This window comes from Pezoporus flaviventris, unplaced genomic scaffold (assembly GCF_033815535.1).
Source record: "Pezoporus flaviventris isolate CSIRO_AGI_PZ_B2104156 unplaced genomic scaffold, CSIRO_AGI_Pfla_v1 ptg000045l, whole genome shotgun sequence".
In the NCBI taxonomy this organism is placed as follows: domain Eukaryota; kingdom Metazoa; phylum Chordata; class Aves; order Psittaciformes; family Psittacidae; genus Pezoporus; species Pezoporus flaviventris.
In genome coordinates, this window is record NW_026892593.1 from 8781838 (window position 1) to 8797730 (window position 15893).

General features: G+C 38.5%; 1 protein-coding gene across 3 annotated transcripts in view; it reads right to left on the reverse strand.

Annotated features, from left to right (window-relative positions):
• The window catches only part of NAPEPLD (N-acyl phosphatidylethanolamine phospholipase D), a 24811-nt gene continuing 8918 nt past the window's right edge, over nt 1-15893 (reverse strand). For 2 of the 3 annotated variants that reach the window (XM_061467371.1, XM_061467372.1), the window contains exons 2-5: nt 13478-13790; nt 6675-7321; nt 5113-5227; nt 1-3882 (exon numbers count right to left, since the gene is read on the reverse strand). In XM_061467371.1, coding sequence (XP_061323355.1) covers nt 3757-3882; nt 5113-5227; nt 6675-7321; nt 13478-13790 — 1201 coding nt within the window. In that variant the 3' untranslated portion in view covers nt 1-3756. Of the gene's footprint in view, nt 3883-5112; nt 5228-6674; nt 7322-13477; nt 13791-13879; nt 14647-15893 lie in introns of those variants that run through there. The other variant, XM_061467373.1, reaches the window with a different exon arrangement.

Genomic DNA, 15893 nt, shown 5'->3' on the forward strand with positions numbered 1-15893 from the left:
TTTAATAGAGCATAACATTTTTTTAATGAACAAGATAAAAGCAATAGCTTAATACTGAGAAACAACTGGACAGCTGGTACATGTATAGAAGGGGGAGGAATAGTTCAAAACTTGAACTTGCAGATGTACAGTGAGCATCTGAAATAGAGAAACTAATTAAAATATTCTCAGTATCATAAAGAATTTCTGTTACCGTATTTGCAGCTGTTCAATAAATACTTTTATAGAATGATGCATTGAAGGTTCAGCAATTAGAGATTAGGCATTTACATTTTATTAATCTGACATCTACTCAATGGGGGCAGGCAAATCTTAGAAAATAATAAATAAAACCAATGCCAAACTAGCATCAGCTTCCTACAAAACTAGTATTTGCAATGCAAACTGCTTATTGAAGTTCCCCAGCCTGTGTTTTTTCACCTTACCTGCACGGAATATATGAAACTATGTTCTCATACACTTAGTGTATCTGTCCCATTTAGCTAAACTGCAGTGCAATCAGCCACAACCATCAAGACTTTTATACTTGAATAAAAGCAAAAGAATTTTATATTGCTTTAAAATTGTCACTTTAAGGAAAGCATACATATTTTTCAAAATATTTTGTTATGAGTCAAAGCTTATCTGCAATTCAACATTCTTACATTTATTTTAAAAAGTCTATATTAAAGCAGTATCATCCACATTTTTACACCAGCTTCTTGTCCTGTAGCAGCCCCTGAGCCTGTTTTCCCTGGGGAGTTTTACTCTTTTTTTCTCTGCAACTGGAACATCATCAGAATAAGACCTCCATAAAGTTTTAGTTATCAATCCAGTGTTAACTCAAAATGGAGAATGTACAAACATCGTGTAAAAGAACCTGAAGGAAGTTTCATTGATGAACATAAAGCATACTAGAAAATACTTCATACTAAATGAAGACTCTTAAAGCTTCCGCAATAGCGCATCATAGAATAAGTAAGAAGTGTCAGCTATAAAGGCTAGAAAACAAGCTTTCCACCCTTGTACCATTTTTAAGAGCTGTATTGCCTATACTCTTACCAGATGCTTCACCTTGCCACGTTACTATACCCAATGTACTCTCACTGAATTATTACTCTTGACTCTTTCTGAAATTCAATAGATACTTATTTTCAGTAGGCAACTTTGCAAATAGCTAAAGCTGCAAGAAGAATGTGACCCTGATAATACAACACACTCTGATCAATACGGGGGTAAAGCTACATGTATCCAGTTCATCTACCCGGGTAGTTTTAACTCATCAGGAATGCAATCAAGACAGAAACAGAAGCTGGCCTGATTCCCAGTCAGAACCCTGACAATTGTTGCGTTGACACTGAACGTCCCTTTCTCCTTCCCACTGCTCCAAAACCACTGCTCATTTTGGAATAAACAAGTTACAATTAATGCTTTGCCACTTTCTGTAGATTTTTTTTTTTTCTGCTTCTGTATTTAACAAAGGAAAACAAATGCTAAGTCAGGCACAAAGAATTTGCCAATCTCACCTCTCTCTTCTGACAAGAACTTAAGACTAGCCTGGACTAGTCTGTTCTAGGTATAGCTGATACATACAAGTTTTCTGAAGCTCAGCAATAAAGATATTTAGATGTCCCTCTCTGTTCTGTGACCTAAAAAGTTGTTTTTCAGATATCATCCTTTTGATAATTAGCCTTTGACAGCTGTCAGAAACAAGTAACCACTGTCCCCTTTTCTAAAAGTACATGAAACCTTGTTACAGTAAGTGCTTTCCTCATAGAACAACACTGTTAATGTGTTTTGAAATCATGCAAGGCTCTCCAAAGTGTCTTCACACCAGAATGTCTAACTTTTTTATCCCACACCCTAGATGAAATCTTACCAGCACCAAGCCAAGTGTAAGAGACACCATTCTACATATAAATGCTGTGAGTGAACAGATCCAAACTGAAATGTATGCTGTTACTGACATTTAGTCTCTGACTCTCATAAGTCAGTACTTCTCTGCTCTGTGGCTGCTTATCTGTGTTCTGTATTTTACTTTCTTTCTAAAGTACAGAATTTTACAGAAGAGTCTACTGATGTTTCTGAAAACAGGAAAACAAACAAAACACATCAGTTTTAACCACGCCCTTCACAGTACTCAATGCATCCTGCACAGCTTAGTGTCTTTCGCAATATTATGAACATGAGATGCATTATGTTATCCAATTTGTTATTGAAGCTGTTGTGTAAATAAGAGGCCCAGTAGAGACTTCACCTGAAATACCCTCCCAAAATGAACACCAAATGACTGAGAGTACTTTTAAACTAGTTCTGAACAAATTCTGGTGAATACATCTAGGCCATATTAGAATAACCTTTTCAAATAAAGAAATCCTGACATTTGTCAAATATGAATCTCACCAGAGGAATATAAGCTACGTTTTCTTACATGTAAGTGTAGCCCTCTGTTCCTGAACCCTCTCTCAGCATGAACTTGGACTAATGGATTTTTACCTCCTTGTGCTGTTTTTTGTTGGTATTAAGATGTTTAAGACTTGTAGCACTTCCCAACAGTTAAAAGATTCCTTCAGTTTGCTCATAGCATGAAATCTCATTAATTGGTTTGAACTGGTTGCTGGAAGTTCATGTTTTTAAATAGCAGGGAAATAATGTGTCTTTTTATTTAGATTTATGGATTCTGAACATAAAATATAATGCACTGCAAGAACAACAACAAAAAAATACATATCCCCCACAGACCTAAACAAATCATTGACAGAAAAATCATTTGCCATTGAATCATGAAGGAGAATAACAACCCTTTTTATTGGCAATAATAGGCTTTAATTCTGTAAATTAGCATGGCAATTTGATTCAGATACATTTAGCCAAGTTTTACAATAGTGAGCAATGTTGTCATCTCTCATTCAACTTAAAAATTACAGGGAAGCTGTAAGAAAAAGAATACCACAGCCCTTGCTAAATATATTTCACTTAAAAGTACTTAGTAATAGGCTGAGTCAATGTAAAGACAAGTGCCATTAAGGGATTCTTCCATTTCATGTACTGCATTTAGACATGTTCTGGCCTAACTTAAAAACATTGACAAAACAAAGAATACTCTGGCCAGCAGTTAAGTGTTACACGAGTGACGCAATATTAAACTATGTCTATCTCTGAAAGGCACGTTTCTTTATATCACTGTAAAATGCAGCTTTTGTGGTTCGTCAGTATATGAAAATGTAGAAGCAGTCAGTAAAATAATTCTTTTACTGTGCTTGTGCTTAACAACACAGCTGTATTGGAAGACTCCACCCCACAAAACATACAGTGAAGCTATCGAGGTACAGGGCATAAACTGAAGATTAATGACCAACAAGTGGGAGATGACATTCTAACAAAAACTAGTTCAAGTCAGCCATTAACTCTAAGAGTATGTCCTGCACTGAGGTTATTATTGCTGCTGCAGGTAAGATGAAGAGTTCAAAAAAGCCCCCAAAACCCCAGTAATTTATCAGTGGTGTACATAAGAGTTGAAACTGCAAGTTATTCCCAGACAATACCTTACATATTAACCAGTTCTTCCATCACCTCAAAATTTATAAACAATATAACTAGTGAAATTTAGCATGAAATTGGTATGCAAGTTTTAGTTCTGTAACCGACAAACCCAGCATCTACAAATCCAATTCACCCCCCCCCCAAATCTACTTTGCAAGTACATCCTAGTAATATTTGTAACATTAATTGCTAGCTCAAATCAAAGAGGGCTTACAGGGATCTGCTACTCTTTTGTTATTCAAACCCATCATTTGTACTCAAGTCCCGTGATTCTCCATGGTTTAAGACAAAGAAGTCATCTTTTTTCAAGCCGTATCTTTCAAGAGCTTCATTCAGTTTAACTGGAGGATCCAGGTAATACTGAAAAATGAGAATAACATGAGAAAAAACATTCCATTGCAGCATTTGCAGGGTAGGGGGGGGGCAGGGCGGGGGAAATATCACTGCTCTGCACAAGAAATGGATTACATTTTAAACATCTAAGAAGGGGGAGAAGGATATTTGTCAAATTAAAATGTTTGGGTTCATTTTCAGTTTTTAAACTATAAGAATACTTATTTACAGTTGCAGAGTAACTAGCAAGGGACAACCTGACATCCAAAATTCAGTTTTCAGCATATTGACCTAGATCCCCGAGAAGCCGATACAGCAGAGAAGGAAGAGGTCGCAAGTCAGCAGATGGCGCTTTCTCTCGTTTAGTAAAACGAAGTTGTCAACTTTACTGTTTCAAAACTAGTGCCAGTCCTGTGAGGTGCCCTGAGGTTACTTCATTGTGTTTGTTACCTTTCAGAAAAGGCAGTATCAGGGAGAAATCATCCAGGGTTTGGTGCTTCTAAATACATAATAGTGTTTGTACTGTGGGCACAAGTGACACAGCTCATTGGCAGCACTGTGGATTGAAAATGGTGCATCCAAGTCAAAGAATGCATGACACACCAGATGAATAGAAGTAACAGCATCAGGCCTGAACTGTAAGATGAAGTGTTGCAACTGCTGCACAGAGAAAGTTGGAAACCAGCTACCAGATAAGGTGTGTCAAAGTAAATGTAAGTACTTCTTTCTCACTGCATTTCTTGTCACTGTGAAGGTACCTGGGTAACCTCCTTATTACAACTGGGGACTGGGAATGGAAGGGGTGGTGTATAAATATGTTTCAAAAAAATCAGCAACTCAGAATTTTCAGGTTTTTCATGTTATTGCTGGTATTTAACTATGAATCTATTATCAAAAATACTATGCAATTTATTTACTAAATACTGTTCTGATATACAGGCATGCAATTCTTACTGCCTCCATATTGCACACACATACCCACCCTGCATGTTGCTCAGCTGTCAGATATCAGAAACCCACCACATTTGTTTCAGTAACTCTGTACTTCAAATTAATCTTAACCATAGACATATTTTATGTAATTGGTTATGCAAAGCTAAGCATTGTTTTGAACAACCGTACAAACAGTAATAACTTTTCACTCATGCCAAGATTAAGTATACATTTACAGGTATGTAGTTTAAACTGCATGAGCAAAGCTTTATCAGTGACTATGTGCTCAGGAAATCTGAACTCATTTATAGTGTTGAAATTTACCTCATTTGCTAAAGCAAAGGTCCCCCAATGAACTGCTACAGACTTCTTTGCTTGAACATCAATGTGGATTCTTACTGCTTCTTCAGGATCCACATGCTGGTATTTCATAAACCACCTATCAAAACACAAAGTAAACGGTTTTGTGTCACCTAGTTCAGTGCAAGATTTCTTTCTGACTTTCACTGGCTATGTTACAAAGATCTAAAACCAAACAAAACCCAGAAATACCAATGCATGTATGTGTGATCAACATAGAAAACACTCAAAATCAACAAGCTGAAATATACCAACATATCCACAAAACAGCAGTTCATGTATTTCCCTCCCTTTTTCAAACAGGTCTGTATTTTTAGTAGTCTAAGGACACAGTAAGGCTTCCCAGGGCAGGGGTGGAGTCACCATCCCTGCAATTGTTCAAAACACGCGTAGAAGAGCCATCAATCACATGGTTTAGTGGTGGGCTTGGCAGTCCTGGGGTAATGGTTGGACTAGATCTTAAAGGTCTTTTCCAACCTAGTTGATTCTATGATTTCTGGTGCCTTGAGGCATAAAGGCCATAGACTTAAATCATCCCTGAAAAAAAAATCATGCTAGCAGTGCACACCAAAACGTGTGTGCTTCAGAAGATAGCCTAAGGGAGCGGTGGAAAAGCAGAAGAGGGAACCTGATAATTCCTAAAAGATGCCATATTTTTGCCATATTGTTCAGATTCCTATCTTCCTTTCCCAGCCCATGCATGCTTTGCTTCCAGCATTGTGTGTGTTACCATCTAAAAGTTTCAATACCCCATCATAAGTAGGATCCAGATGCCTGAACAGATCTTTCACGCTCTATATAAAGGAGTCATCTTTATCTCCAGATAAGCTGCAAAACCAGCAAAGACTCAAGCAAGAGTAAAATGCAGCAAATTGCACACATTAAGTGGGCTGGATTAAGTGATAGTATCTCAGAATAAAAGCCACAAAGTAATTCCAGATTTTTACTCAATGTTTTTCATGGAAAAAAGGCAGCTGATTCAGCCGTGCTGTGCTTAAGAGGAAAAAACTCTCCAAGAATATCACATACGCACAGGCAAGTACCCTGAACATTTCAGCTCCATCTGAATGGGTGGCTACAAAGAAGATGAGGACTACCTTTTTACAAGGAGTCACATGGACAAGACAAGGGGTAATGGGCATAAGTTACTCCTGGTGAGATTCCAACTGGACAAAGGAAAACTTTTCGCCGGTGAAAACAATCAGCCATTGGAATAATCTCCTAGGGAAGTGGTGGACTCCCCAGTGTTGGATAGCATGCTGGAAGATCTAGTCTAGGTCATGCTTTGTCCAGAAAGGTTGGATCAGGTGATCCTTGAGGTCCCTTCCAAGCTGGTATTCTATGATTGATCTTCCCATTGCCTGCTTTTTTTGGCCATTCCTTTCACCTCAGCACTTTCTTTCACCTCTACATTCTATTATATATTCTAAATAAAGCATTACCACTGATGCACTTCTGGGTGCGTTTTTTCTGTCATCGGTATATAACTTCTCTTATGTATTTTGATCAAACTTTGATTTTCATACCTTGGCTCATAAGCTCCAATGGAGATGGCTGCAAGATCGAAAGGTCCAAACCTTTTGCCTATCTGTTCAAAAGCAACACAATATCCAGTATCTCCTGAAAAGAAAAACCTGTTCCATGGTCCTAAGACAGACCAGCTGCCCCAAAGAACCTTGTTATCATCTATCACAGTCCTTTTGCACCAATGTTGCGAAGGGGTGAAGACAAAAGTTACCGCATCATGACCAGGGACACAGTTCTCTTCCCACCAGTCCAGTTCTATCACATTCTCACAACCACATCTCTGCATCCAGCCCAACAGCCCTAGAGGCACAAACCAGCGCAGCTCACTCCCAAAACGCTCATTCAGACTCATTACAGTGTTGTAGTCCAAGTGATCATAGTGAGTGTGGCTGATCATGACTGCATCTATCTTGGGGAGCTGCTCTACGGTGCACGGAGGTCCTCGGAAGCGCTTGGGACCCACCAGCTGAGTGGGGGAAGCTCGCTGGCTGAAGATTGGGTCAGTAAGGAATATAAGTTCATCCATTTCCACCATAACGGAAGCATGTCCCAGCCACGTGACTCGCAGACCAGTTCCTGTCTTTCCAGCAAGTTCTGGCTTTTCAACAAAGTAAGGTTTTAACACAGGAAGCACTTTATCCAGTTCCTAGCAAAAGAGAACACAACATGCATGACAGGTTCCAGAATGTACTCGGTGGGGAACAAAAACTGCATGAAAGGCACAAATCATTACAGTCAGACTTGCACTTTGTTCAATGTTTTCAGACAATTGCAGAACTGCACCACAAACTAGATGCCTTTTTAATGACCATTTTCCCACCTACTCTCTCTTAAATTCACCTTAGGTTTTTGTGACATTTTCACTTCTCTGTCGAGAGAAGACAGAGCTTAAGAGTATCCCATCAGGCCAGGAGACCTACTAACAGAGAGTCTCCAACAGCATCATGGTGAAAGCACCACAAGGCACAACAGCTTCCTGGGAAAGGCTTTCTAATCAGTTGGCCTTCCGACCTGGAAAAGAATAAATACATATACATATATATATATGTATTTATTCTTTTATATATATATATTCTTTTATATATATATACGTACACACACATTGTTACTGTAAGAAATGCTCAGATTTAGCTCCTGCACTAGATGATACATCCCCTAAGTCCTAGCACAAGTAAGTTGCAAACCCACAGATGAAAGAGAATGCCACTTTCCCATCAGCACTCCACAAAAGCTGTTCTGTTAGCCTTTATAAGACCCTCCCTCTCTCCCCATTACATACAGAAGCAGCACATGGAGGTTCACCTCACTTGGCTGATGATGGATTTTACAGTTCTCTTTTCCCATCCTGCCAGTAATCCAATGAACATTCAAAAAACAAATTCATTTTTAAGATGGACCTTAAGGCACTTAGCTGTGCTTCTCATGATGTTTTATTGAAGCCTTCAAGGTAATTAAAGATTAATTATTACTGAATAAATCACTATACTGATCTCTTTGTATGTTCAAGATGCAGTCCCCACGAACAACTTCAAATCAACCTAAATCCATACTCCAGTATAACAAAGAAACCATCCCCCACTTGCCCTCTTGTTCCACCATAAATACTTGTGCAGTCTTCGCTTAAGTCTGGCAGGTCAGAGAACCGATCCAGCTGAACATTAATCCAGAGGAGGAAAACAGACAGCTTTAAGCTCGATCGGCTTCCAAACTGCACTCTATGTGTAGCTTCAAGATGACACAAAGGGGGCCATGGCTGCATGTTACCTACGGAAACCCATCTCCAACAACCACACACCCTCTCATTTTGAACTGGAGTTATGTTTCTGCCTGCAGTTTGCTTGAGATGCTTGTGCACAAGTTTTGTTTGTAATACAAAAGAGTTTTCCTAATCAATAATAATAATGACCATCACCACCACCACCCCAAAAAAAACAATCTACAAACAAACAAAAAAAAAAAAACACAAACCAAATCAAAGCAACCAAAGTCTTCCTGGAGTTCCTGACCACCTCCAGTGCAGCCACAGTGTGGATAAGGCTCTCCTCCCAAACAGTTCTGGTGTGAACTCCTTGTATCACTTGAGAAGATTTTACCTGTTTTGGCAGCTTCTACAGACTCCTGACACTCTTCTCTCCCTGGTAACCACAGATGTCCCAGCACCTTGGCTCCCAGTGAAGCCCTCCCTGCAATGGTTGCTGCTCTAGTTCTTTAGGTCTAGGGTAGTAGATTAACACTATCAGCAAGCTTATACACAGCTGACCTCCTGCTGCCTTAAAAGCTCAGCTGATGCTGTGATTTACAGATTCTAGGGCTTCCCTTGCTAAAACAGTCCTGACAGCTTCAGGAAAGTTATTTTCTCCACAATATTTTATTGATTTGGAGGGCATATGGTGGGAAAGAACAAAACACACACACACACCCCTCCACCCCCCTGAAACTCCACTGTACGTAATAAAACATTCATGACATTGCTTTCTCCGAGAGCTAATGGACGAGACACATCTACTGAAAAAGTTTCATTACTGTCTTCAGGAATGAGAAATAGTCTTCTATAAAACTGAATGTAAGGTTAGCACAATACAATCACTTAATTCATATAAGAAGAAACAAAGTATGAGTATTAGACTGAGACAAACTGCTGCTTCTCCAAGAAAAAAGCATCACTTTATTTCATTCTAGGTACATGGGAATGACACCAGCAGGAGAAATTTGTACAACAGAGTGTGTTATATTGTGGTACTTCAGCTTAAAATAAGTAAAAAGGTTGAAGAGCCAGAAAATTAACATAATACTCCAAAATGGAAGTTAGGACAACCCACATATTACACGTGGTTAAGTCAACAAATCAGATTCTATCAAAGAAATTAATATTCAGATATGAAATTTAATAATTAATTGTAATAATGCAATTTAGGTCAGCAAGCACATTTTAATGGAAAATGTTCTTTTTAAGGAGCTAGTTTTAGAGGTAGACTAGAAATTAATTTAAGAACTTTAAATGAATCCACTTTAGTTTTGCTGACATAGACACAAACTAGTTTGCAAAATTAGCATCATGCAATAGATCAAATAATGCTAATTGGCAGATGTGAACAATAAGTTCTTCACTGGGACTCAAACATACTGTACTAGTTTCATCTGGGATAGAGTTAATTCTCTTTCTAGTAGCTCTTACGGTGCTTTGGCTTTGTGCTTTGGCTTTGTGCTGAAAAACGTGGATAACAGACAGATGATTTAGCTATTGCTGAAGAGTGCTTACACAGCATCAAAGCCAGTATGCTGGGGGTGCACAAGGAGGTGGGAGGGGACACAGCTGGGACAACTGACCCCAACTGACCCCAGGGATATCCCACACCATGTAGCGTCATGCTCATATGCATAGAAAGCTGGGAAAGAAGATGGAAGAGGGGGTCATTCAGAGCGATGGTGTTTGTTTTCCCAAGTAACTGTTACATGCGGTGGAGCCCTGCTGTCCTGGAGATGGCTGAACACCTGCCTGCCCATGGGAAATGGTGAATGAATTTCTTCCTTTGCTTGCACACTCAGCTTTTGCTTTACCCGTTAAACTGTCTTTATCTCAACCCACAAGTTTTCTCACTTTTAGCCTTTCAATTCCACCAGTGAGCAAGTGGCTGTATGGGGGTTAGCTGCCTACTCAGGTAAAACCCTAACACATTTGCACTATTAAAGGCTTTACAGGAATGTCAGCGGCATTGACACCATTAAGTATTTTGAATAGTTGATATAAAAGTAGAACTAATCACTACAAAAGGCATTTGTAAAGGAAACACAGGAAGACTGATAACTAAAGAGTAACACAGTTCAAAGGACTGGTATCCTGATCTACTTAAATGAAATTGTGTGAACAAAAGTTGAAGGCAAACCAGGAGCACAAAGGCAGCGTAACAGGGAAAGCACAGAGTCCATATGATGATCTACAGGTCTGTGATACACAGGCCTATGGTCCAAATCAATGATTCCTCAGAGATTTTTGATTCAATGATTCCTCAGGCATTTTGTTGAGCTATCACAGTAAATCACACAGGGAAATAGCTAAAGAAATTCCTTCTCAGTGCATGGACTATGCTTGTTTGGGTTTTTTAAAATATATTAAACATTTATAAAATCCCCACAATTACCTTTTAAAGCAATAAGGACTCACTACTCAACTTGTAAGATTTCAAACTAAAACACAACTTCTATTGGCAGTATACTGCATATGAAATTCTTAAAACTCATACAACAGAATACAAATAATGAACAAAATACATAAACTTATGGGACTTTAATCTGTTCTTTGTCAGACCAACCAAACACATTAATACTACAAGAGTTGTAACAGATCTTTGAATTATGGCATTCACATCAAACCAGCTACCAACAGAAGCAAAACATGCCTAAAACTGGCTTATCTTCATCACTAGAGTAATACCAAAATTCCTCCTGCTGTGCCCTTTCCCCCTCCCGTGTTCTCCTTTCCTTCCTAATGCAAAGCAAGAAGAAACACATGACGGGCTTTGGTAAGACTAATTAGCTGAGGATTTTTTGGTACTTAGTGCATACTGGAATACCACTGGATTTTAAAGAAATGAGAACAATCTAAAAGGCTGATCCAACAACCAGTAATTAAAGATACTCCAAACAGTACTAGAAAGAGTTATTAATAAAGTCTGCAATGAAAATACAAGAAACCTATGCATTCTGGGCAATGATACAGACTTGTTGTGAAGGCATGATTATAATACCTGTAGCTTTCAAGAGTGAAGTACATATCCTGGATAATATGCTTTTTTCCATATGCAAAGCACTTGGTACAGATAAACTGAACCTGCCCAGCACTGCAGGGTAGCACTAGGAACACTCAACGTGGAAACTGAAGTACGAGTCTGCTTGAAGGACATGCTAGCTAGCAGTGCTAAATAAGCTATGGAGTCCTTAGTCTGAAGCCCTTAGTCTGAATTTTAAACAAGCTCAGAAGCACTTTACAGGTTGATTTAGGCATGGAACAAATGTAGCTGGAACAAGCATCAAAATGGCTGAGGTCTCAGGAGTGCATTTCATTGATCCCTATCTAGGTTTTCCCATTTCTGATTTATTTCACTGTCTCCTGAATAATTGCAGACATTTAATTAAAAAATTTCATATGCAAAGCAATAAAATTAGTTCAAAATGAATCCCAGCTGGGTCAGAGAGACAGCTTTACAACTGACACAGTGTAGATTTCTTTGTAATCATCCCTTATTGCAGGGATAATCTGTAAATTAGAGTGCTGCAGTTGTCCACTGCCATCAGAGAACTGTATATTCTGCACTCTGTAGTACCTTAGCACTGCCTTCTAGGTACTTCAGTCACTAACCAGGTTACCCCCTGGTGCTGGCAAGATAGGAAGCCTGTTTTACACATAGGGAACAGGGCAGTGGCTCAAAGGCAATTGAAAATGACAAGGCACAAATTCTACACAAATGGGGCCAAAGTATGAGAATGCAGCACACTGCTTAGAAAGCAGTACACACTGAGGCACAATTGCTGTTACTACTAATGGTGCACATAATGTCTAGAAGCAGGACTCCATATTTAAAACAGTAAATTGGTGTAAGGCACACAAGATGGACGTATGTTTGCTGTGCTTCTCTCTGAAGGTAAATTATTATTATAATAGAACAATTATAGCTGAGATTATTTCTCTCTTAAACATGTTCCATGCCACATATCCTTAAGAAATCCCCAAACCTCTGATCATCATGTGGTAGTAGGACTGCTTTCCTGTTCGTAAAGATGATCAAATTCCTTCTTTTGCAGGTAATTCCGTAAGATAAAAATTAAAAGCGTAAGCTCTTTTCTAAATACTGACTGAGATTTATAGCTTATGCGTGCCTTCCTAGATGCTTAACAGCATTAACACCACCTATTTGTTCACAAATGCTTTCCTTGGCTGTGCATCCTTCAGCACAGCTTTTCCAAAGTGCAGTCAACACATCAGAAAATACACCGAGACGTTATCCCAGCTGTCCAAGCTGTAGCCACCATAATGCTCCTTGTAGCCACAAAGATAACCCATGGTTTTCCAGTATCTACAACTCTTCATGGAAAAGAAGCTTCTCTCAGAGGTTGCTTCCGCACCTCCTTCTTTATATACAGTTATCTGACAGAAGCAATACAGCAAGAACAGATAATGGTGTTTCCCAGTAAACTGGCTCTGTACTTTTAGTATCTCAGAACAAATACCTGCTCAGGCTCGTTTTAACATAGGCATTTTTTTCTCCTGGTGTACTGAGGCAGAAAAACACAGATTTGAAACACTTTCATAAGTAAATGGCAGCAACAAGTTATTACATTTTTATTTAAAAATATAAAAAGAGATGTTATTTATGTAGTAAATGGCAGTCAGAAAAAAAAAGGCAAAATGCGTAAAATGAGATATGCCACAGCTACTGCATGCAGTACAAATGATGTTCAGCAGTATGCTTCCCAAGGCAACATGTATTAAAAAGGAAAGAGTATAACTGTAGTTTATGACTCAGCTGGGGAACCATTTTTGCTGGTTTTGTAAATATAAACTGAACTGGATAAATCAAAGGGTGTGGAACTAACAGAAAGGAGAGAAAAAAATAGAGGCAAAAAGTATTAACCCATCTTTTGAAAAGAATGGGTGATAATAAAATCATAAAAAGAAGACTTGGAAAAGTCTCCAAAAGGTGACTAATATGTATTAGTTAGAAACTGTTCTATCTTACTGATTAATAAACATAATTAATAAATAACAGCAGTCTCAATCAAGAACAGAAAACATGCAAGTATTTACCTGCTTCGAGCATGGCACGTTGCTATTATTTTTTTCCATGAAGGACCATTTCAAAACATTTGGCAAGGTCGGTGATTTCCACGTTGGCCATGGGTTGACAAACTTCCCATCTTTGCCTCTCTTTGATTTAGTGACATCCTCTTCTAATCTGTAGTCTAGCCTGAAGCTTTTCCTGGAGGTCCTGGAAGAATCGCTGCCCCTGGAACCCTGACCCGAGCTCTGACGTCTCCTCACTGCTTCTTTAGGGTACTGGCTACATGCAGTCAGAGGCTGCTCTTCATCCATCTTCTTATCCATATCTTTTTGAGGAGAGCTAAAACAAATTTCAAACTAGTCAGTCTTTTCTTGGACTAACATCAATGTTCATCAGATTGAATATTCTCACACACATCAGAAACAAGCCTGCCCTTCTCAGTTTATGATCCACTGCAATTTTTCCTCAACAAAATGTGCTTTAAAACAGTTGCTATTACACAAAAGACTTCAAAAACATGCTGTGGCAAGTAGACACGAGATCTCTTTGTAGTTCAGGCAGAATTTTCTTCCCCGGTATGCACAGCTTCAGATACTAGCATTATTATCTGCAAGAGCGAGGGGGAAGGGTTCCTTAATTTACATTTTGGAAGAATAGTAAATTCCTCCTGAAACTTATGACATTTAGTGCCGGATGTAATATGATCCTGCAAACCTGCCCAAGAGACAACAGAACTATACAGTACCTTGGGATTTGCCTATAGAGTGACTTTGTTTTGCAATAAGAGCAGCAGCCTCATGTAGCATTAATAACACGTTACTTCTACCAACGAGATGCACATACATACAGAGAAGTCAGAACACACAAGACATTTGGTCCTATTTCCTATTTTGTCTAAAACAAAGGAAAAGCTTGTTGTAAGAATAGTAAAAGTAACTGTTTCAAACACAATTTTGATACACATTTAAGTGAACTCCCTAGCAAAAGGCTATAGAAAACTGGAACATCGCAAATAAATCACAGTTCTATGTCTGCTCTTAATTCCATTGCAAAATATTAAAGGTGAGATAATAACTGAGAAAAGCTTATTCCTGTAAAGTCACAATTCTGGCATATTTCTTAGACAATTCTGAGTTCAGTAGTCAGCGTCTCTCACTCTAAACTGTACTTAAGTGTTGTGCAGTTCAGGAGTATGGAGAACTATTGATCTTATTATGTGCAAGGTGAAAAACCCCAACTTCCCTATTTTATTTTAAAGTTGCTGCAGCAATGCAGTTGAAACTGAATGCCTCAGTTTCCACTGAGAGTAAATACACTGTTCTGAGAGTTTTTGAATAAATATGTTGCCATTTCAAAGAGTACTCAACTTTCTGGTACTTACAAATTCTACCTGATAAAAACTATAAGATAACCAGTAAGGAACACACAGTGTGACAAACTGCTTAGGAGCAGGAATATTGTTATTAAGAAATTGTGAAGTTTGTCTTGGGGAAATCTTCTCTCCTATTTCATTAACTCAAATATTTAGACTTTAACTGTGTATCTATGAGAAGCACTGGGCTGAGGTACCAAAGCTAGGTCACTTGAACAACATTGTCATAAACATTAAGGCCCACGGTTTTCTTAGAAACTGCATAACTCACCATGCCCCTCATAAGTTCATGATTACAAAGAAAAAGCAGCATACTGGCACCACAATACGACAGCTAAGGTTTTAGACACATATAAAAAGTGTTATCAAATTGAACACAAATGCATTTACTGGTGAGGATCCAGCTTCAAATGCAGAGCCCAATGGAACAGCCACCCCGCTGTGCCATCTGAAGCAGATAAATGGTAACAAAAGGAATGAGCGCCACAAAAAGGCAGATGGAATATCCCCAAAATTGTAGTGGATATTTTAACTTTAGTTACTTTAGCTTAAGAGAATTGGGATTTCTTTGCCATTCCTCAAGAGCATTTTCAATGCCAAGTCAGCTTATTAGTTTAGCAAAGCATGCAGGCAGGGCATAAAACATCTACTCTGCTAGAAAGCATCACAAAAACAAATCACAAAAGTCTGATCACAGTGGTGCTTAATTCCAGGAAATTCTTCGGCTAACATTTCAGATGTCTGATTTTTAAATATATATAACTACTGTAATTATTGTTCCTACAAGACATTTTATATTGGAGACCAGAGTGCCTAAGGCTTTGATTTTTAAGTTTCTGTTTATCTATTCATTCATCTCTAAAATAGGTGAATTCTACTTCTGCTTAAATTTTCATATAAACCTTTGATCTTATTCTGAAAGTATAAACCTGTAGGAGAAGCAGGGATCAACTATGCTGATTAAACAAAGACAAAATGCCAAAGCATTTAAGATACTGCAGGTATCTGTCTGCCAACATATTTTCCACATGATGTACATACATTACTTTCATTAGTATTCCACAAGCAAC